The following is a 22,783-nucleotide window of genomic DNA, read 5'->3' on the forward strand; positions in this document are numbered from 1 at the left end:
TCAATGTTTTATTGAGAATCCAGCATTTCCGTTAAGTAATTTCCCCAAGCAACTGGGATTTAGTCAATGTTCTTAGTTATAATTAAATGATAAATCTTGGCATGGACAGTATCCAATATAGAATAAGTCAGTTCTGCTGAAGTAGAGTAGCACAGAAGATCCATTTTCCTGGGAAAACAATCCAGGCTGAGGAGGCTGTGCTCTCCTGTCAGAAGCCAGACAGCAGGCAGACATCACTGCTTAGTAACATAGGAGCTGTTTGACAAGGAGTTTCAGCCATTTTCTGTATATATGCAATTTTCTATGAAATATATTTATAACAGAGCTTAATATTTCATCATCAGCGTGAATTATTCTTACAGAGCTCTTTATTGTTGTTGCTGCTTGCAAGGAGAAACCATGGTAAGAGTAGGTCGATTACTGAAGACGTATTACACTGTGATTATTGCATTACGGATTTTCCTGATACTTCATATCAGTCAGTCAGCCTTTATAGAATATTTTAACAGAAATGTGAATTACTAAGAAGCCTGTATGCATTTTAGCCTTTTTCAGCTGTGTTTTGCACCTCTCAAAATCACATAAATAGTCTAAAGAGGGAACACTTTAAAGGAAAGCTCAGAAAAGAAGGCAGGATAACAGTCTGTTTAGTGCTCAAAACAAAAGAGAAAAGGAATAGATAAAGACAAGAATGTATTGCTATGGAATACTATCTTGTATTGTTTTATGTAGCTTTTTTTTTCTATCATCATGCAGCTTCCAGGGTTGAAAATAGATACCAAGCAGTAACATAAGAACATATGGACCTTATTAAAAAATGTAGTAATATTTACTGATACTGTTTCATAAACACACACAGCACTTGACAATGGAGGTTGGCGGATCTCACGCTGCTTTATGGACTGGGAAGCTGTGGCACGCAGAGACATAGATGGATTAGTAGCAAAACTGGACTAGAATCTAGATTTCCTGCATTGGGTCACAAGGATCTCACCCCTCAGTAGGTAAATGTATGAAATGGCAATGAAAACCACCAAATCCTGTCCAAGGGCTGAAGGAAGCCATGCCAAAATGTTTGCCATTGGATGGAGTCCCTCCGAGTAACAGTAAAGAAGAGGACAGTTAATGAGAGAGTGGGTGCTACAGAATATTGTATGGCACAGGTAATCACTCATTTTGGTAAGAGTGTAAGACTTTGTGGCTTTTAGTGCTTTGCACTAACACAGGTTTGTGTTGCTTTTCCAGAGGTTTGCCCTTTACATTTGGGCAAAGAAAACTCCAGACAACTGCAGCCTTCAAGATGCCATTTTTGACCTGGCCAGCATCTACAGAAGCCTCTCTGCTTTAGTCAGTAAGTAGCTGTTGTTCCTTTTCTAGATCTAAATCTTAAAGCCTTTTACAATTGCCAATAATTTATTGAAAGGCACAGTTAACTCAATGTAAAGAATATAGGACCTCCAACAACTGTCAAGCTGGAAATTACACTGAACAGTTATTAATGAAATGCCTTTAACTCAGTATAAGAAGGTGATGAAATGAAAGATATCATTATATATAATAAGCCTTTTGTCTTCATTCAGTGTCTTCTCCCTGACTGCAATAAGAGGCTATGTCCTTGATCACAGCTGACAGATTCTGCAGTAATAAAATAATTAACATAACCTTAATTTATTTCTCATTAAATTGAATTTAATCCTGGTTTCCGTAACCAGTACAAAAACTAAGTTGATTTTAGTGGACCCAGTATTTACTTTTTTCACTTTTGTACTTGAGAAATGAAATTTGATACATTGCTTTTGCTACTGGTTGTATTGAATTTATGTGAATGTACAAGTTTGAACAACACTGTCACTACGAACCTGCAAGGAGAATGTTTGCTCTCTGAAAATGTTCTATTTGATTCATAATGTTCTTCTGTGACTCTGAAAGCTCACATTACCTACTGAAAGATAACAGCTTTGTGATTAAGCTTAGGATATTTGGACCAGGCAGGCACTGCAGCTCAGTACCAGGTGCTCTGCTCTGCACACCAATAGGTTCAGCTGAAACTGGAGCATCTTACCAGTGCTGGTTTAAGCTTTGACTCTACCTTAGTCTAAATGGAAGCTGATCTTGAAGAATGATCTCTAACTGACTCTGCTGGACAGACTCTTGACTAGAATGTCCTTATTATGGCCAAAGACTCTTCAATCATTAGTGAAAGTATGCTAGTTCATCAAAATATCAAGGCATTCAGGAGGTTAAATCATACAGAACAAACACTAGTGGCTAATGTGTATGCAATATAATACAGCAGAGGAAGTATCTCTTGTGGGCAGAGAGTGGCAGAACTAGTAATTTTGTGAATTGTATCATTAATAAAATATATTTTATTCTATTTGATGCTGACTTTGGAAGGCTCCTGTATGATTATTACGTTTTTACGTATGAGAATTTTTTATTTCTAAGGGCTTTACCGGAGGCTAAATTGTGATCTAATACAAAATTCAAAGAGGTTCTGCTGAAATGCCATTAAAATTTTAACTTTATGTTCTTTCAGGGGTTTAAAACTTATAGAGGCAAAGCTGTACAAGCCAAAAGGAATTCAACTATAAGATTTCTGTGTTCTGTAATAGGTAGAATGTCCAACCTGACACAGATCCTTTGTTGGGTTATGTATTCAGAATATTTGGGTTTTCTCCAGTAAATGGTTGTGTTCACCAGGGGCTTTTCAATACTTGATCTTTTCATATGTTTTCCACTATAAAGTTTCAAGTCTCTTTCTGTGCTGTTAAATTGAAATTAGGCAGATATTTCTAGATCAATGATATGATGAGCTGACTCCTCAGAGCTTCCCTGTGCTCTTACCTGTGATATGCTCCCATCAGAAAGAAGCCAGGAAGCTGTTTGGCCTTGATTGCTTTTATCCAGGACCCATTGCTGTATTGCTCACAGCTTCCAGTATTTGTACTTTGATTTTTGACTGGTTGTGTGACTGGGAGTGTGTTGGCCTGACTCCTGCCCAGCTGATACCCAACTACAGACTGACACTAACCTGCCTCTGTGCTTTGATTCAGTGGGAAATTTGTCTTGGTGGTGGACCTATAACAGAGCTGGTGCATCCTCTGACCAGATTCCCATCAGAGCTGATAAGTAACAAGTGGAACCTTGCTGAAAACCTCAAAAGAAGGTTAGATATATAGGCTCATGGCATGTTAACTCCTATGATGGTTGTAATTTATAATCCAAAGTTATAACCCTGGGAAAAATGTCTTTTTTCGGGCTGTTAAGCATTGATGCTCATACAGTATTTTTAATATGCTACAGACACTGATGGTAATTAAAATGCCTGCTGATGTCAGAAGCATCTCCAGTAGCATTTTTCCCTTATACTGTCCAGGAAAAAAGTCCCAAGCTATCATGCTTCTCTGAACTTTAATTCTACACTGCTTTTAATTCTGATGATAGCTACTGAAAAATTTATGAGTAAGTTTGTCTGCTATCAAAAGCTGCCTCATGGAACTTTATTATATTGGCACTCCATCACAACAGAGAAATATGTATCATCTCATTTAGTTTCTGAGAATGTGTCTGCAGGACAGGCACAGCTGATGACTCCAAATAGGCATCTCTAAAAAGAAGCATAGGCTGCATTTATCTCTGCTGTGGACCCGGAGCAAGTAGTAGTGCTGCTTTGTTTGAACTGCAGTGGCACGGAACAGAAAGAAGGCAAATTATATTGGGAGAAAGAAGGCAAATTATACTGGGAGAAAGGGGATGAAAAGAAAGGGATTAGGACATGTGTGGGAAACTGGTTTTGTTTCTTCAGTTTTCTGCTTCTCATTATCAGTTTGTGTGGTATCACATCTGCACTAGATGGAAAATTAAAATCTTTCTTGCACAAAATGCTCTGGTGCAAAAGGCAGTATTAGATGAGCAAAACATTGAGCACTGATGCATCAAGGTTTAAGATTTTTACTACATATATATATGTTACATCATACATTTCATATCTGTGTAGGCACTGAAAACTAAAATTCCTGATAGCTGAATCTTCAGTCTAAATATGCTGGTTATTTCCAGTCATGCATCTGTTTCACTTTGTCTTATCAGCTCAAGCTAAATGAATTATTGAATTCTGAAGTTTCAGTTAGGAGGGAATTGTGATTTTCAGGCCTTGGCAGTAGTTGGGTTTTGGCAATTTGTCTCTTTCTTGAACATCCAAATATATAGTTTGATGGTAAGTGAAGAGTTGGCATCCATTCTTACCCTCATGATTAACACCTTATGATTGGGCTTTATTAAAATGGGGTGCTGAGTAATTAAGGACTCACTGCGCTAATGAGTATTTAAAGGGAAATCCCAAGATTCAGTTTGCAGCAGACTGTGTTAGTTTTAAAGATTCCCTGTCAAAAATGGCTATCAACTTCTACTTCTTTTTTTCCTTAGAGATCCATTAGAAAAATACAACTTGTGAGAATATTAGTAAAAATAATTTGCTTGCCTTCCACACAGAACTTGAGTAATAGAAGAACTTCCAGGTGCCTTGGACCATTTGTGCTGGAGTGATCACTGGGGTTTGGATATTTGCATTTGCACCTAAAAAGATAAACTGTCTGTATTGATTCTTACAGCGAGTGCAGCGATATTTATCCAGGAAAAATAAGAATTGTAGTGAACTCAAAATGTGATCTGACTTAATCTCAAGTTTAATGCTGAAATAACTGAATCCTGCTCACCCAATCCCCTGAACCTTTGACTGTCAGTTGGAAATTCTTAATAATTCTACCTGAAACACAAAGCTTTGGAAGTTGAATTGATGAATGTTGGCAGAGTTTCTCCTGACTTGCATTAACCTGACACTGATGGCAGTTTTCCATTGTCTGAATTTGTTGGTGTTCTTGTTTCTTCTTTCTGCTCTGCCATGAGAACCGAGTGCTTAGTTCCACAGGAATCAGTGGAGCCTCCTCTGATTTGCACTGACATAAGTACCGTGCTCACCACATGGCTGTGTTTAACCCCACTTAGTTTTTGTGCCCTCCTAACTTGCAAGAATAACTACATTTTGTGAAGGGCTTACTGTTTCATTTAAGAGTCTTAAATGAAACACATGGTGCTTGCTGGGAGTGTGAATGAGCAGGGCACGCTATCTCCGGTGCTGTGAGAGTGCCAGAACGCCGGGCTATTTTGGGACGAGGTACCAGACAGAATTAATGTGGTCTCTCGCAGAAATCAATGCAGAGTTTTGGTATTACTTATTCTAGGGATGAGGATAAGAGTTTCTGTTTTGTCTTTAAAACTGTCACACCCTTTGCAGCTATCCATATCAAGAGCTGCCTTAGCAGCCACAAGATGGATTTTGTGAGAACTGGATGTCATCTCCTTCACAAAATAACCAACTGAGCCTGAGCAAGCTGGTGAATTTCCCTCCACAGAGAGTCACATTCAAATTAGTGGATAAAACTGATACTTTTTCAGAACATCTGTTCCTGCTTTCAGACTCTTGATCGTGGTGGTAATAATATCAAGTGCAACTATCCAGTTTTTTCTCACCCGTGTTTTCTAAATCTTGGCTATTGATGCTGTTTAGCAATGTTAATGGGTCTCGCTGCTTTTCTTCTCCCCCTGATAGGCTTTCCTCTTTAGACATAATTAGAGTTTGTTTACGCAAATATTTCAGAAGCGTCTGTGTCAGTAAGCTCAAGTCTTTGTGTTGTGTTCAGCTTCTAATATTCATTAAAATCTTAAGTCATACAGAAAGGAAAAAGACAATTAAAAGGCAACCCATATCCGTGTCCGAGTAAACAAAACATCTGATAAGAATGCTGTGACTCCAATGGCTGATTTGTGGGATTTCTCCTGAGTCACTGCCAAAATAGAAAATAAAATAAAAGAATAACAGTTCCCCATTCTGTGCTTTCAGAAATCCAGGGTCTCACTTGAAGTATTGGAATTTTCTGCAGTTCTTATCTATAACTGTTATAAAATCCCTTAACATGTTTTAATAGTCACTGTTCTGATGTTTATTTGTAATGTCATAGCCTATTATAAACTTAATATCCATGTGAGTGTATTCTACTGTCCACACATTAATGATGAGGACACCCAGTGACTCGACTGACTGCACCTATAAACCCACATCCTATGGTCTTGGTTCACAAATACGATTCTGCATTTTCCCTGTATCCCATCACTTCACTTCCCCATTCTATTTCCAGTTCTAAACAAGAAGTGCATTTGATGGCATCTAATTCATACTCTATGGTCATGAGAAAAATTAACCTTTCATTCCTACTCCTTCTGTATTGCAGCCTTTTTAATTGTGATGGTGTCATACCTCTCACACGAGAAGGTCTTATCTTCCTGAATAGCTTCCTCAGACACCGTTTGATGAAATATATTTTAAGGAATACAAAAGTTACCATTTAGAAGGTAATTTTTGATGCTAAATTGCATCAAAATTGCAAGAATGTGGGAGATTTTCCCTCTCATTCTGCAGTTTTTAAGTTGAAACATAACGATGACTAATACAAGATAAGCAGAGGATGGGCAATAATGAAACGTGACAGTGCTGTCCATCTTCCATGTGAGCATTGCTTTTTCAACCTGATGTTCTTCTGCAAAGACCACAAAAGGTGGTGAAGTGTTAAGGAGGTTTCTGAAGCATACAGCTAGATGGCAACTAACCTCTAAGTGACAATATTGAAAACAATTTGTTTTTCACCAGGAGGGTACACATAAAAGTGTTCTAAAAATGCCCTGCTGCCACATCCACAAGCTCAACAACGGCAGCACTGACAGCCCTGATGAGGGAGGCCTCCAGCATTTCTAATTCTTATGGTTTGTTGCTGAACAAAACTGATGGAGTGATAGAGACAAAGGAGTGAGCAGGTTATCTGGGTGAGGTTATCTGAGTGCTGGAGCAGCCGGGGTCTGTGTTTATTTTCAACAGAAAACTAAAAAGTGTTTGTAAATAAGTCTGCTGCAGGGATTTTTGTACCCAAACGCAGCAGATCTGCTGTTGCCAGCACACTCAGTGCTTCAGACTCACAGAGTGCCTGGATTCAGCAGCAGAGGGTATTCTTTCTTTTTCCTTTCCAAAAAAAAACACTTGCTGTGATCAGGTAGAAAATAAGCATCCTTTGATGCAGTGATAGTGGTCATGTGTTCCTGTCCAGAAATGATGGGGTCTCTCTCCCACTACTTATTTATTACTGTCCTTAAGAGGGGATGCTACAAGGTTGTGAAGCCTTTTCTAAAAGAAGGCTGCCTGTTCCAAAGCCCTTGGTTTGTTGGACATTTGTTTTGCTTTTCTTAACAAAGAGTCTTTTTAAAAGTTCCAAACAAACAAACCCTTCAATTCTTTGCTTTCTTACACTTTTCTGTTTATCAAAGGGATTTTTTTTCACACTGTGTACTGTAGAACTGTATTCAGATCTGTGCCTTTCTTTTCAGTGTGACAATGGGCTTTCACATGCCTTGGCACAAACAACTCTCAAGGCAATAGCAGGTTTTCCTCAGTTTGTAGTCATTGCAGTAGCTCCCCAGTAAGCTTAAAAATATCTGGTTTACAAAAGCAAATAGGATGTTGTATCACAGTCCAAAGCCCAGTCAAAAGCAGTGCTTCCTCTACTCCCATGTGCAGAATGGCTGCCCATTAGGTGCTGCCAAAAAAGTGGCCGAGGCAGTCCTTCTAAATCTGAGGACTGCTCACTGCAATGGGAAGAATTTATTAGCCATTTAACAGCTGTGTGTAGTACACTCAAAGGATGAATAAACAGTAATGAATTGGAGCAGCTTATGCTTTATTTATTTATTTTTGGTAGTGGAATTGGTAAGTAGCTTTGAATTATCTGGGCTGCCTCTGGTCCTCGCAGTAGGTAATTATGTGTTAAGTTTGCTATGATTTGTACAGTTCTCTGTCCATCTGCATTTCACCTGGGGAAATCCATGGTGTGAGCTGAGAGCAGCTTTGCTGGCTTTGGTGGAGGAGAAGAGACAAAGTCATGTTATTCCCAGAGTCAAGCTGGCAGATTGTCATTGTTTCCAAGCTTCTTGTTTTACTGCCATCTTGTGCTAGTGACACAATGTTCCACGTTAGGAAATGTCAGCTCCGTGGATGAGCCATCCAATGAGAATATCAGCTCTGTCAACAGGATGAGCTGTTGGCTGAAAGGAGCAACTGCCTGCATGCAAATCCCTCTCCTGGAGTTGGTTGGTTAAAGGGTTAGATGGAAGAAAAACCATCCTGCCTTTTCTTCTCCGTTAACTCTTTATTTCCATCTTTTACAAATACAATTCTCCATAGATCTTATTACTGATATACATGTTAATTTCTATCTTATTTAGCTTTCTAAGCCAGGTGCACACATGCCAACTGCAACAGCAAAAGCAGATGGTGGAAGTTGCTGAGGTCCCTTGGTATTTTTTGAAAGAGGGGATATTGTTCTGAACAGTCCAGCTAATTATACTGCATGCAGTCTCATTTTCTTCTGTCTGTGTTTTCCCCTTCTTTGGTTTGAGTAATTTATACTTTTTAAAAAAAAAATATTCTAATTTGAAGGTGATTCGTTGTGTTTTTAGAGCAGAGTTCAAGCAGAATTCCTTCTGTAGCAGTTGAAGTTTATTATGCAGAAGTGTTTGAAGCTTGGGTAGGTATTAAGGTCTTTGAAAAAAAGTAGGTGACAAAAGAAAGCTAATTGAAATGCAACAGTGTTTCTCAATTGGAAATTCAGTTCCAATAATTATCTGAGATAGAACTTAACATTATTTAGGGACACTCAAAAATAAAATTGGAGAATATACTTTCTTTGATTTTTTAAATGTTTTCTTTTCTACTCAAATTTAGGAGTGAGGACCAAAGAAACACTTTAAGAAGTTACTGAAAGCAAGACTCTGCCTGCTGCCAAAGAGAGCCAGGTGCTCCATACATCTCTGAACTCAGCTGACTGATCCTGCAAAGTGTATTTCACATATTTCAGGATGGGATTTGGTAGTGAACAAAGCCCACAAAATACTGATGTTGCCAGTTAGTCCGAAGGCTTTTTCTGTCTTCCTTACCTGCTCATTAAGAATGAAATGCTTACCTCTTAATGACAGGAGCTGGGATACTCAAATGGGTGAAGTAGAGTTGCATATAGAGAGTTTGAAGCCCAAGCTAGTAGGAAAAATATATTTGTAGAAGGGTAGCATTCATTTCTAGAAGACAGATATTGGAAACATGCACTGTTTAGATCACATAGAAGCAAAGGTTAAAGTGGTCAAATAGCATCATATATCAGTGAATGGAGAGATACAAGCGAAGAGTCTGTGAACAAAAAATCTATTTAGATCAAAATCAATTTTAGGAAGGATGGCAAATGATTTAACAAAAATAAATCTGCAAAGCTTCTACAGCCCCTCACCAGCAGATTTTAGTAATTACCACATCCCTGCAACCAGAATCACATCACTCTAGCAGCTCTTTGCTTCCCCATTTAAAGTATAGGGAACAAATGCTATTAACCACTGTGTACAAATACTCCTGGATGAAATTCAAAAGTCATTTTTCCATTTCATCACTGAACTTCCAGGAGGGAAACAGTAATGTGTGTGCATCTAGCACACATTACCATTCCTTTGTAATACTTCTTGCAATCCAAATCGTATCTGTTCAGAAAGGACTCTTGCTGCCTCAGCTCTAAGGACAGGCAGGGCCAGCTGCAAGACAGCAGCGATGCTTTCACAGTTTGTTAATTTGAAGCTGTTTCTCATTTCCTCAAACATCAAAAAAAACGTCAGGAGAGCATCGTGCCCCTAGCAGGAAGCCCAGCACAGAGCCATTAGGCAAAGGAGCTAGGAAGCAAAGTTCTTCACTCACATACAGACAGTGCCAAAGCCAAGCTCTGGAGTTAGGATGCAACTTAGTTAAATGAAGACCACAGGACTCCTTTCTGTGAGACTTTCTAGATCTTGCTTGCAGGAGGTGCAAAGTGCCTGTGACAAAACGCTTTGCACATCTTCCTTTCCTTTCAGTGATAGGTGCAGCTGCTACAGCACAGAGCAGTGGCAAGTCCACTGGGCAGGCCTGCAGCATCAGGCTTTCTGCAGCCTAAAAACACATCAAACAGAACCAGGACCCCTTTTAAATTATATCTGCATTTGTTATCCTATCATAATGCATATGGATGAAGAAGATAAAACTGTTTTTTTTTTTTTAAAGATCAGTTCATTAAGTTCTGAGGAATTTACGTAATACACCTGCTACTGTTCTTTAGTGTATTTTGAATATTCATTTTATCAGCTGCCAAATCCTTCTAGTGACTTTTCTTTCATGTTTTTTTTTTTTTTTTGGGAGATAAAGCAATACATTCTAGAGATGCTAGTGATGCATCGAGTCAAGCATCTGACCAGAAAAATGTATTCTGTCTTACATCTTCAGTTTAAGCCTTCTTTGGGGTCTGAAGTCCTTCACTTTTGTCATGGTTTTGTATGGTCCCTTTATTGCTAATTGAACTGCTATTACTACTGTGTCCAGTTCCCAAAAATTTGGTAGGAAGGGCTGCATCCCCAGGATAGGGGAATCCTTTCCTTTCTGTTAGGATAGGCAGATAAGATTTGCAGTAACTCCACGAGCACAGGGAACTACTGTTTTCCAGTCGAGCTGTGCTAAGGGCCCACAGGTGCTTTCTACTCATTGCAGTAGTTAAGTAGAGCCAGCTGTCTGCATTCAGCCACCTGGCAGTGTTAAAATAACACATTCTCATAGCAGGAAAGAGCACGGACATGGGAGTTAACACAGCCTATCTGATGAACAGTAACTAACGAAGCCAGAGCACTTTGTGATTATCTGTGCAGACCCCCTAAGTAACTGCATTCCCAAAGTAGTTTAAGTTTTTTGTTTAGGGTCCCTAGCAGAGGAGGATAGTTAAGTAATAACTGCACAGCATGGTAGGGTTATTGCTACTTGTGTACTAACAGAGGGTAACTAAATATAAGATAATCAGACTATAATTTGATTTTCTCTGATTCAGAGCTTGTCTATTGGTAATGGAGAAGTCAGAGAAGCTAGGTAGCCCTTTGGGATAAGACAGGTGACCTAACTTGTTCTCTTTCACGAGCTCAGTACTTGCTTGGAAGAGCAGAAACATGTCATGTGCAGTGGAACTATCTGAAAAATTGAAAGCTTGCTTTCGATGCCTGTAGAACCAAGAAACAGGCTTCAAAGCTGTGACAAAGCTTCCTGCCTAGTGTAGGACTGCTGAGTGTTTGTTCTGGCTGCACAAGGGTGGGATCCACCTCGAGGGGACTGATGCTATTTGGTTTACTCAAAAGAGGGAATGAAGTCAAGGTAAAGAAACTGCTGTGTGCCAATTCTCTACAAAAGATCATTAAAACTATATATATTGTATATATGTAGTTTTATAGGGTTTTATATAGTATATTATAGTATATATTATATTGTATATTTATAGTTTTATAGGGGGATATTTTATAGAGTATATTGTAACCCCTTCTTCCTTGTGTCCTAAAAACATAATGGTTGTGTTTAGAAAAGCAAATCTAGGCACTTCACCTTGTAATGAAATTTTTCAAAAATATATTTAAGAAACTATCATCTCCCAGGAGTTAATTCAGATTAAAGCTTGTATCTCTTCTGGTAATAAATTGTAGAAAAGGAAGAAAACTTTCCACAGTACAACAGGACTGAGCAACTCCTCTTTTCCTCTGCTCCCACTTTCAGCACAGAGCTGCAACTGCGTGCTGCAGGTCTGACCTCAGAGAGATAAGGGATTTCACTGGAGCAGGATTTTCATTCTATCCTCCCACTGTGATCTAACAGAGTTTGTTTAATAACATTCCTTTTGTTCTGGCAGATAATCATGGGCTGGCCCAGATAGCATCACAAATTTGCTTCTTTCTGATAATAGGATCTTATCAGGGTTTCAGCAGCATATAGCATTTTACAGGATATGGCTTTAATTAAAATGACAATATGGAACAGCGGAGGTTAGATTTCCTAGTCTGGCATCTCTGTAACATCAGACTGGAAAAGGACAAGGTAATAAATGTCTTTCATCTGGTACCAGAGAAAAGGTAGAGAAGTATTTTGATGACATATTAATCATCTGCTGGCTGGAGTAACTGCACTTGGGAGTTCCAAGGTAAAGCTGTCTGTGAAGATGTTCAGTACCTATTGACACTGCTGGGAGGTCCCCAAACAGGCTAAAACTGAAATAGCAGGGGCTATGCTTTGCTTTTTGGTCATTAGTCTTGGAAATCCCTGTGTGCAAACCTCTGATTTTGCAGCGTGGAATACAAGATGATCAAAGTTCATGACAACAGTACAATGTTTTCTGTTTGAGAGAGGATTTGGTCAGGCCTGGGCAAGCTATCACAAGAGAACTGAGTGCTGTAAGCAGAAGTCTTCAGATAAAGGGCCTGTTTAGAAAATACAAACATCCCCCTCTCACAGTTCAACAGCTTTGCAATTCTGAGTTCATGAAAGACCGAGGCTGCCTGGCTCTGAGAAACAACTTTTGCTGTGGGGAAGCATCTCCTATCCACTATTAACTGTGTTACCCAAGGAAGTTTATAACTTGAAGTTAGTTCTTCAGTATCTTGCATCAGATTAGTGCTGGCGCTGAGTGTTTACGTAGATGAGAAGCTTTTGGCAGCTCTCTGAACAGACTCTTCTATGCCCCATGTGGAGTCAAAGCTCCAACTTCAAAGTTCAGATATCAGAATTCACAGATCAATAGTAGCCCCCAGCCAGCCAGGTTCCTTATCTCTGTACTGCTCCCTGGTAGAGCAATCAGGGAAGGGATAGCGAGTCCTGCCTTATCTGTATTAAAGGCTAGCTATCAAAAAAAATCTGCTGTTTGCAGAGCCTTGCTTTCTCTTCCATCTGCCATCTTAGGAGCTGTCTTCAGTCCCTGTTCCTACTCACCAATTCAGTTTCATATTGACAATAGCCTGTTCTCCCTCAGCCTCTCCATCAAAGATCACCAGGAGACCGCACTGTGATGGTGGCTGTAGGACATATTGAGGTACTGATAATGGCAATGGCTGGTGAAAGAGGAGGATGTTTTCCTATGAGAATTCCCTCTAAGAACAGGTTGAATTATCACAACCCAGCTTTCTAAGTGGCAGCAGAGGAGACGGTGCACTTACGCAGGACTTGAAGTTAAGGCTCATTTGCAAAGTTGCACATCTCTTACTTTTACTTCTGGAAGTTCTCTGCCTTTGAAGGTGCAACTGTGACACAGCAACACATCAAAGCGGGCATCTACCTTGAAGCAAGTTAACATACTAAGAGTTTTCAAGTACTAAGCATCTTCTAAATTGGAATTTCATTCTCTTAACACCGTAACACAATCAAGGAGAGTTACACGATGTCCTAAATAACAAGGGATGACAATGGATGAAAAGAAAAAAGAGATCAGCTGACTTAAGGGAAAATAATCGCTCTTACTCAGCAAGGCTGAAGTTAGAATTCCTGAATTGTTGAATTCCCCAATAAAAACCTTCTGAAAGAGAAAAATTTTCTTCTTAATTTTTGTGCTTTTCTTTGTTTTATCCCTTCTGTGTATTTTGTAACTTTTAAAAGCTGAACAGAAGTGTTTTATAACCTGTCATTGCTGACTTTGAAACCAGGGGAAAAGAAAATCATCCATTGTAATTCATTGCTGACTCTGAAACCAGGGGAAAAGAAAATCATCCATTGTAATTCTTTTCCTGACTCTATGATTTTTTTCCTTGCTGGGTGCCATGTTCTGATGCCTGATGCAACGGTTGGCTTTGAGGATACGGTCAGACACAACTTGCTCTTTTGATTTGTACATGTCGTCATCACTTGCAGTGCACTTCTCAGTTACACAGCACTGAAAGAAATGGGGTGATGCCTTCCTCTGCAAAATTCCTGGACTCTTTAGGATGTCTGTGTTTAAGTGTTGCAAACTGAAGCACCACAGACTCCCTGTTACTGTGGGAACTTTCTAGAAAGTCACAGCTTGCTTCTAATTGAAGTGGTAATACTAGCCTAGTGTCACACTCTCCATTAGAAAATATAGTACCTGGCTATATAATCAATGAATATACAGATGTTATAATTAAGAAATATACAGGAAAGTCAGGCTAAGTAAGATTATTGCAACAGAAAGATAATAAATGGAAAATACTTAAACGATGTTGCAGGCTCACAATATTCCCTGTGAGGAGTGACCTGCAGGAAGAAATCCTTCCTTAACGGCTGTCAGCACTTAAATGGGTCTAGGAGAGGTGGAACCAGGCTCCATCTCTTCCTGTAGCACAGGTGAATTGCCTTCAGCTGTGCTGCCAGGACTGACTCATTGCTCGCCTCAGGTGGTCAATCAGAGATTCAGGCTGTGATTCAGCAGTTCCCATACACTGGCTTAAAAGTATGACATCCTTTTATTGCAGTTCATTACAACTACCCTTTAAATAATTGGTAATTACTATCCTTTAACCTTTAGTTCTTTCTTGAAACAGCAATTAATTTTATTTTATCTTAAGCATTGAGGAAAGGCAAAGTCTGTCTTTCAAAGCCGTGTAGGTTTGTATCATGTGAGGTGTGCTTTTAATAACGTCATAATTATTGTTGTGGGCTCTGTTCTATTCTGCCTCACTTTCTCATAAACTTTCTTTATAGTGTGATCAAGGAATTGTGGACTTCAGCTGTTTGTGTGACAGAAAGAGAACTGCAAGCACAGAGCCTGGAAGGAAAAGCTCCATGGTAAGTTCTGTACCAAATAATACAGAATCTGAGTTTTATGCAATACCTAACTCCCGTGCTAAGGGAAATCACACCCAAATAGAATGTAGGATCTGTGTGAAGTACTTCAAATATATTGTAAGCAAAATGTTTTCTCCTATGCTATCTGCCAGCAGTTGACAATTTCCATGCATTAACACAGTTGCAACTGAATCCTTAAGGTGTCTTGAAGATCAGAGAAAACTGTTTTGAATACGATTTCATGTAAAACATCAGCGTGTGCATTGAGGTCTTGATAAATAAAGCAAAAACAATCAAACAAAAACACAACGAACAAACAAGAACCCTGCAATCCACTTCTCCATTTTCAGAGGTCACACTTCCCCCTGTAGCCAGAAAAAATCCTCCTTTATCTCGCATAGAAGGCCATTCGACTGAGCTACCGACTTCATGGTCTCTTGTGTGATTACTTATGACAGAGTTCATTGTATTTTGTTTGAGAACATAATTAAGTCCTTAGCGCATGACAGCCGGGTGGCCGGCGCTGTTACGGTGCTCGCTGCTTCCCTCTGCTGTACACAACTGGAATTGCTGCGGAGAGACGGCAGTGGCAGGGGATGGAGGTACGGGTGAACCTGAGTGCAGCGATGGGATCTGGAGTCTCATTAGCCCAGGGATTATTTGGACTGACCGTGGCTGCTTCCATCAGCACTGTATTTGGAACTGCCTTACCTGTATCTCAGCTCTTCTTTATGGTCTGAGCAGAGCCTTGGATCTTCACACTGCAGGGATGGGCTCAGCTGGGCTGGCTGTCGCTTGGGAGCATTTGTAGGCGTACTGAGTATGAGGGCTGCTCTTATCACACCAGGGGTCCCATTTGTGCTTCAGTCTGCCAGGTGATGCTGTGGTAATACAAACGTAAGGGACCTTTTGGAGGTGGTGAAAAAACAGCTGGTGCTTGGTGCTGTTTGCAGGAGAGGTTACTTAATTCCGTGCAGTCAACTCCTTTTATCAATTTTCACTGTAATGTGTGTGTCAAACCTTGGTAAAGCATTTATAGGGCTTGTTCTTGGCAGGTGAAATAGGTTAATTCATCTGAGAAAGAAGCTATGTTTTTCTTGATAGTAAAGGGATTATTGAAATGCTGAACAGGCTCTTTTCTCCATTCCTTCCTATAGGCTGAGTTTCTGATGCTGCAGAATGTAACACTAAACCTTGTGCTGGTTATTATCAAATGCAACTATAGGTTAGTGGTTTCCTCTTGTCCACACCTGCTGAAAATAAAAAGAAAATGCTCATTCCATTAAGCAGCCTCTAAACACCCCTGGCTGATTGGGGATATAAAGTGAAATTCACCTCAACTTTAACCCAAATTACCCAAACGTAGTGAAGTGAACCCAAGACAAATTGGGCTGAAGGTAGTGACAGGTTTGAGCATCAGGTTGCTCTTCTTCCTAACAGCATTGAGAGCATCGTGCATGAGAGGCAAGGAATGGGTTGGGTTGAAAATGTGAACACTGGCAGAACGGCCCATTAAACCAACGGATATAATTTTCTTTTTTCTATACATGTACAGAGTTCGAGGTCGGGTTTTTTTTTGTTGTTTGTTTTTATGCTGCGCATTTAAAATTAAAAAAAAATATGGAGGGACAGTTATGAGTATATGAGAACTGAAGCTGAAACATACAAATTGGTGATTGAGCAGTTTGTGTCTACTAGCAGAGGCACGCTCTCATTCAAAATGGGTAAAGCTAATGTCTGAACAGCTTTTCTTGCTGGAATCTCCTCACAGTGCAGGAATTGGTTGCACTGTTTGTTTAGCTCTCATCTCTCCCTGCAGCTCGCTCAGCTGTAGCCAGTTCCTTTAAGTCTCTTGTCTTTTGCAACAACTGCCTCATCACTGCCACGGAGCGCCTGTTCATCTCTTGGTGGAGCTATACAGAGCCTTTGATGTGCTCTTTAAATTACAGTTGTCTGAGATTACTTAGTTCTTTTTTTTTTTAATCAATGACTCTGAGATTCTTGAGCTTCTCTTCAAAATATTCAAGTGATTGTAGATGTAAGTGGATGGCTGTTATCTGCCATCCTTCCTATACTGCATTCACACAAGCTGCTCCTCCATCTTTACGGATGTAACTGAGTTGGAATAAAGCAAAATCTTCCTGGCAAGCCCCGTGTATCACAGCAGATCCTGGTTAGCACCACAGCGGGACATGTCACAGGGCATCACTTCTCTGCTCCAGCGACCTCCACCTGGGAATGATTCATCAGCGTTCATGCTTCTCTGCTGCAGTCACCAGAGCAGAGCACAAGAGGCTGCTCTGCCTTTATGCAGCCTGAGAAGCATCACCAGGGGTCACGCACATAGCTGCAGAAACACGTGCAGCCACCTCCTCGTGGTGGGGTTACCAGGGAGTGGTAAGAGGTCAGCAAACTTGTGTCAGGAGAACGGTGGGAGCTGCCAATAACTCAGCCCTTTGCTGCTTAATCACACGAAGAGGGGAGAAGAGCTTACCTCGTTGTTTGGTGTTTGATTGATGAATGTCAACTGGCGTTTCTCAGAAAATGATATAACTTGCACCAAAGCGTGCTCCTATTGTTCCTCTGCCTTGTTGCTGAAATGATGTTTTAATGGTTGAGGAAAGGAACTGCTCAACTGCTGTTGTCTTTCATTCACACCTGAGATCATCGAAGAGTTGAGTTTCACAATGTGGGTAATTATGAGTAATTCAGAGCAATAGTTACTGGATGGTCACCCTCTGCTTTTCTGCCGGAGATTAAGATGAAAATAATAATACAAAGAGTTCTCTTCCCCTTTTCCTCTTGTTACTGAAGAGTTATTATTATGTGACCATTTCAAAGGCATAATTAGGTAACTTAATAACATGACACCTGCGTATTTCCAGTCCTGTCAAAATTGCACTTAATTAGGGCAAAAATAATCTCTCATGACTCACTGTGAGGCTTTGGAGCATCAGTTAGCAAAAAGGAGAGAAAGGAACAGTGTATGTATGATTAGTCCAATGCATTCAGCAAATCAAAGCAGGGTGAAGTGTCCCTAATCAAGGCAAACATGTTTGCAATGTAAATGCCTGGTGCCTGCTTCAGCATCCTTTCCAGCGTGCAGGAAGCATGAGGCAACCTTTGGGCTAAAGCTTGGACCATTTCGTTAACCCCAGTGCAGAGCATTAGCCTCCCATCTTGCTAGTTAGCAGGTGTTCTTTCTTTCTCAGGTTCCTTATAAAAAAATTTCTCAGCTTTTGTGGTTTTATCCTTTTTTGCTACTCTCCAATTATAGAGATCATATAGAATCATAGAATGGCCTGGGTTGAAAAGGATCACGATGCTCATCCAGTTCCAACCCCCTGCTATGTGCAGGGTCACCAACCAGCAGACCAGGCTGCCCAGAGCCACATCAACGTGGAAACAAAATGCCAAAATGTCAGACTAGTATTGGAGCAAAAATTTTGAGACATGGCTTGAAGCAGTGACGGAGCACCTGGTGGGAAGGCAGGGCCAACCCAGGGGAGCTCAGCTGCATGCAATGCAATGCACTGAGTGACTGAAGAGCGGGAGCCAGGATCCACCCCTTCCCAGCCCTTTTAAGGACTGGCATTGGAGATGAGACTATCTCCCTGAAGATCCTTATGTACTTGAGGCTTTGTGAAGGTAAGCAGCTTCTTTCCTTTATTTCTGTGCCCCTGGTTGTTGTGTCTGAGCAAATCCTTGCTTGCTGCTGCCTGGAACTTTGCTGCTCTGCTGTCATCGCTGCATTTTCCATTGTGTTACAGCGATACAAGTGTTAACGTTTTAAGTTGCTATAAACACAGAACAAGAAAAAATAAGCACGCTGTAAATAGTAAGACTGCATTATGAAGCAGAGGTAAGCATGCTGCTCTGGTGTCTTGATGAAAGATAAAGTAGAAATTGATATATGTACCTGCCACTTTCTTTGTGCTCACACTTCAGAGCGCTCTACTGAACAACGAGTTGGGGTTATATCACAGAGCACAATCATACAGAGATCCTGAGAGTCTCTCAGAAAGCTTTGGAGGAGTAAATGTGGGCTTCCAGGCAGGGGTTCAGAATGGTGTATTCAGGTATGTGTGTCTATACAGTAAATTATTCAGCCACTAGATGTCCTAATGTGTGGAGCTGCAAATCCAGCATGAGCAGTGATGTACAGAAACTACAAACCTGAGACTCAGTGCTGATTATCTGCATATTTTTTAGTCCGTGGATTTGCAATTCCTAGAATACTGCTGAAGAGGCTCTGAAACACAACCAAAAATGAGACTCTCAACAGTAGGTTTGCATGCAGGCTGTGACTGGCTGATTAATTGCCATCATGCACGTAGGTTGTACTTTTATACTGGCTTAGCAGATGCTGTAACTACTCAGTCTATTAGAGATTGTTTCTAAGTATCATGTGGCTGGATCCAGTACTGCATCTTGCTGCTAAATGTTGTTGTTTTTCCAGTATTACATCATATTATTTTGAGAGACCTGACAAACTCAAAGAAATATGGGTCTACTGCTAAAGGAAATGCAGTGTTGAAATCCTGACCTTATGCAGAGGAGTGAGAGATGTTACATGAGAGGAGAAGAAAATGATGAAATTTAGCTGATTTTTTTTTTTTTAAATTAATTCCTATATTATAAGCAGTGGAAATGCCATGCCTTCATCTCGCAGCTGCTCTCTCTGCCTGTGAGAAACCCCAGCCATTTACCTGCAAGATGCGTGCAGTGAAATTCCATGTTGCTGAGGGATGTTATGCGCTCAGGAAGAGCTTTTGAGCCAGCTCTTGTTGTAGAGATGGAGAAATGGCTGGGCAGAAGGAGCACCCAGCTGTTGTTTTTATTGCTGGCTTAGCTGTGTATTATTCAAGCAGGGTTGGGTTGGGAGTCTGTGTTCTTTGACTATCGGGTGGTCCAAAGCTCCTCACTCACATGCACATCCATGCACTGGGATGAGAAAGTTCTGTGGAGTGGCAGATAAAGTCAATCACAAACTTGAGGCCAAAGGATCAGGATGGATTTCAGCTGCATTTCTGCATATTATGTCTCATGGAATGCTACACTCAGCTGTTACCTCCTGCTGATTCACCTGCCCTGGAACTGTCTGAGAGAAGCAGTGGGTGCTGAGGCAAAGCATGGTGTTATTTTGGGGCTTTTATCTTCACCAATTTTCAGTTCCAGTTCTGTTTAGAGAGTTGTTTTGAGTGAGAGAAGGGGAAGAATAAATAACCAAAATATGCCAAGAGTAAGTAGGGCTTTTATTGGCTTCTGTGTTCTTACAGCAGAGCCCATTCTTAGTGTAATTTCATTAGAGATTTGTTGTTACAGTTCTTGCCTGCTCATGAATTATTTACCTGTTGTACAGGTGTGAATATTTGCATTAGAACCAACTGGTGCATGTGTAATCTTCTCTGTGAAGTACATCAGTGGGGTGGGTGCATTTATTCTCCTTCTATCGTTTAATCCATTATGCATATAGTTGTACACTTATACCTGAGGTTGGCATTTGAATATGGAATGTTTTTTTAGTTGTGAGAGCTGCAAAATGAGGCCATTTCCTTTCCACCTATTCTTGAGAGCATTCCAGCAGTGACCCCCAGCCTATTATCTGACCCCAGATGATGTGAATTCTGATCTAGCTCAGATCAGAATCTAACTCAGATCACCTGTGGGCTCCTCCAGGGCTGGACATGAAATAAGAAACAAAACATCATCACCTGCTGTAAACTTCTGTGCTGTGCCTGGGGAGAGAGAGGGATGAGAGCACCTTGGAAAATTCAGCTGGAACACTTTGCTGAGTTGCTGGTGCAAAGGAGGGAATTCTTAATATTTTCCCTCAGACTGCAGTTGTATGGCTTAATGAAAATTACTGGGGTATTGACATGTACCAGGGAGAAAAACTGCCTTTGCAGCTGTTTAATAAGTTTGTGTGGGTGAAGGCTAGAAATCCATAGACTCTTCAACTATCTTCATGGCACGGTATGAGGTGCAACCTGAAATGCAGAGATGTGGGAAAAACCACACTGAGTGCACAGGTGGCAGAGCTGATGGCTGCAGATTCTGTCTGTCCTTCTGGTTGGTGCCTTTGTGCTGTGTGTGGATGTGGTTGGAACCATTCAGGAGGCTTCCTTTGGTTAGCTTTGTTCCTTTTTTGCTTTTAGTTTTTCTTTGAACTTCGATGCTTCTGCTGACAGGCTTTCAGTTTCTTGAAAACGTAGAAAGCCAGATGTGAAATATGGAGTGTGTTAGAAAACAAGCTTAACCATTGAAACACAAGGGATTAACAAACTTCCTTCCAGCATTCTCAGCTTCTCTATTAGTGTTTCTCCCACTTGCCCCAGTAATGCCATGAATTCCCTCTGACTGAATTCCAGATGCACCTTTTCTTCTTGTTCGCTCCCTGATATCAAAAAGCAGATCCTCCCTTCCCCTTTAACTTCCCTCTGGTTAAACCTCATAGTGAATTGCAACTGTATTTCTAACAGAGGTGGCTCACTGGGCTGCCAGAACAGATTTAGAGCTTTGTTTCTGTAAGGTGCAGTACTTCCAGTGTGCATCAGTGCTTAAAGAACGCATGGTTTCATCTGCAGCTCAATTTCACCAGCTCAGAGGTTGCTGCGTTCTCCCCACCGAGGTTTTTTTTGTAGAACACTTTGCATCTTTGTATGTCAAGTGCTCTGATTGAAGTTACCAGCTGCTGCCCTTCTCTGCTTATGCTCTTTTCTTTCCTAATCATCCTAATAGTTCTCTAAACTGAGAACTCAGTATTTTAATCCAAAGGACCAAACACTGACTCAGTGGCATGGGCAGAAACAACCTGTGAGCTGAGCTCAGAGCACTTGCCTGTATGGAATGGATGTCCTTGGAAGTAGGGCTGTGGTGTTGACATGCAAAGGCTTTAAAGAAGCATAGGAGATGCTGTAATGTGCAAAACTATTCCTGTGTGTCTTCCTGATTGTGTTCCTTTGTGGCTTTCTGCTTGTTGTTATTCTTTTGGAGCCCATTGGCCATGGAGATGACCTTAGGCTGTTGAAGAAAATGTATTTTTCATGTGCTTGCTCTCAGCCTTCGCCACTCTGCTCTTGATTGTGGTCTGGCAAACACATGACAGAAAAGAAATAAGAGATCTTCTGATGTGATGTTTTCTCAGATATTGATTTTTTTTCTCTTAAAATTCTGTTTACAAATTCCTTTTGCTTTAATTATTTGTTTCCAGCTGAAAGCAGTACAAAGCTCTCCTGCAGGACCAATTGATAAGCCTTTGTTTTAAGCCCACGTAACTAATCCTATTGTATTTCTCCAAAACTCACCTGTCAGGGATTTCTGAGCACTTTGACAGGAGCAGTTGAGCACCCTTAGCATCTGATGCAGGTGGAGTAGGGTGAGGTTAATGGATGAATTCAAAAATAAGGAAAGGAATACAGCCCCTCTGCTGACTCCCGTGCTCTTGTTGCCTAATGCAAATAGGGCTTATCTCCAAAAGAACGGCAAACGGAGAACAAATATCTTAGATTTTATGTCTTTGCTCACTGGTGCACATTGTGATGCACTGACCTGGAGCGTGCCACGCTTGGCTTCCACAAAGAGAATTCAGAGTCACGGTGGCACGAACCCAATCCCTTTACCCTATGGTTGTGTAGGAGCCTCACGGTGAGCACTTTGGTAGCATCACTGTGCTCTGAGCGCCTCGCTTTGTGCCACCGCCGCTCCCTGCGGCCGCACCGCGTCCTGAAACGCGTGGGGTGCAGCTCCCTGAACCCCAAAGCTTTGCTCCTCCTCTGCCTGCAGCCGCCACGCCGCTTTGCACCTCCTTACTGCCCAAGCAAGGCAGAGCAGAGCGGCTGCGCTCGAGCACACCTGGGCTTGTTGGCCTTTCTCCTGTGCACCGAAATAGGTGGCTTGCAGCGAGCCGGGGGGAAGGGAGCGTGCAACAGTGCCCCTCACGGCAAGGAGAAGCACGCTTGGGCCAGGCACTGTTAGTAAGGATGGCACAAGCGCTGCTTGCTTCGGGCTGAGGCGCTGCTCCCCGCGCACCTGTTAAGGGCGGTGCTTTGCTAAGGAGAGCGGGGCTGG

General features: G+C 41.1%; 1 protein-coding gene across 1 annotated transcript in view; it reads left to right on the plus strand.

Moving 5' to 3' along the window:
• Nucleotides 1–18,259: 18,259 nt before the first annotated feature.
• The window catches only part of UNC5D (unc-5 netrin receptor D), a 93,957-nt gene continuing 89,433 nt past the window's right edge, over nucleotides 18,260–22,783 (plus strand). Inside the window, exon 1 of the mRNA XM_019622627.2 lies at nucleotides 18,260–18,361. Coding sequence (XP_019478172.1) covers nucleotides 18,340–18,361 — 22 coding nt within the window. The 5' untranslated portion in view covers nucleotides 18,260–18,339. The remainder of the gene's footprint in view (nucleotides 18,362–22,783) is intronic.

This window comes from Meleagris gallopavo, chromosome 24 (assembly GCF_000146605.3).
Source record: "Meleagris gallopavo isolate NT-WF06-2002-E0010 breed Aviagen turkey brand Nicholas breeding stock chromosome 24, Turkey_5.1, whole genome shotgun sequence".
Taxonomy (NCBI): domain Eukaryota; kingdom Metazoa; phylum Chordata; class Aves; order Galliformes; family Phasianidae; genus Meleagris; species Meleagris gallopavo.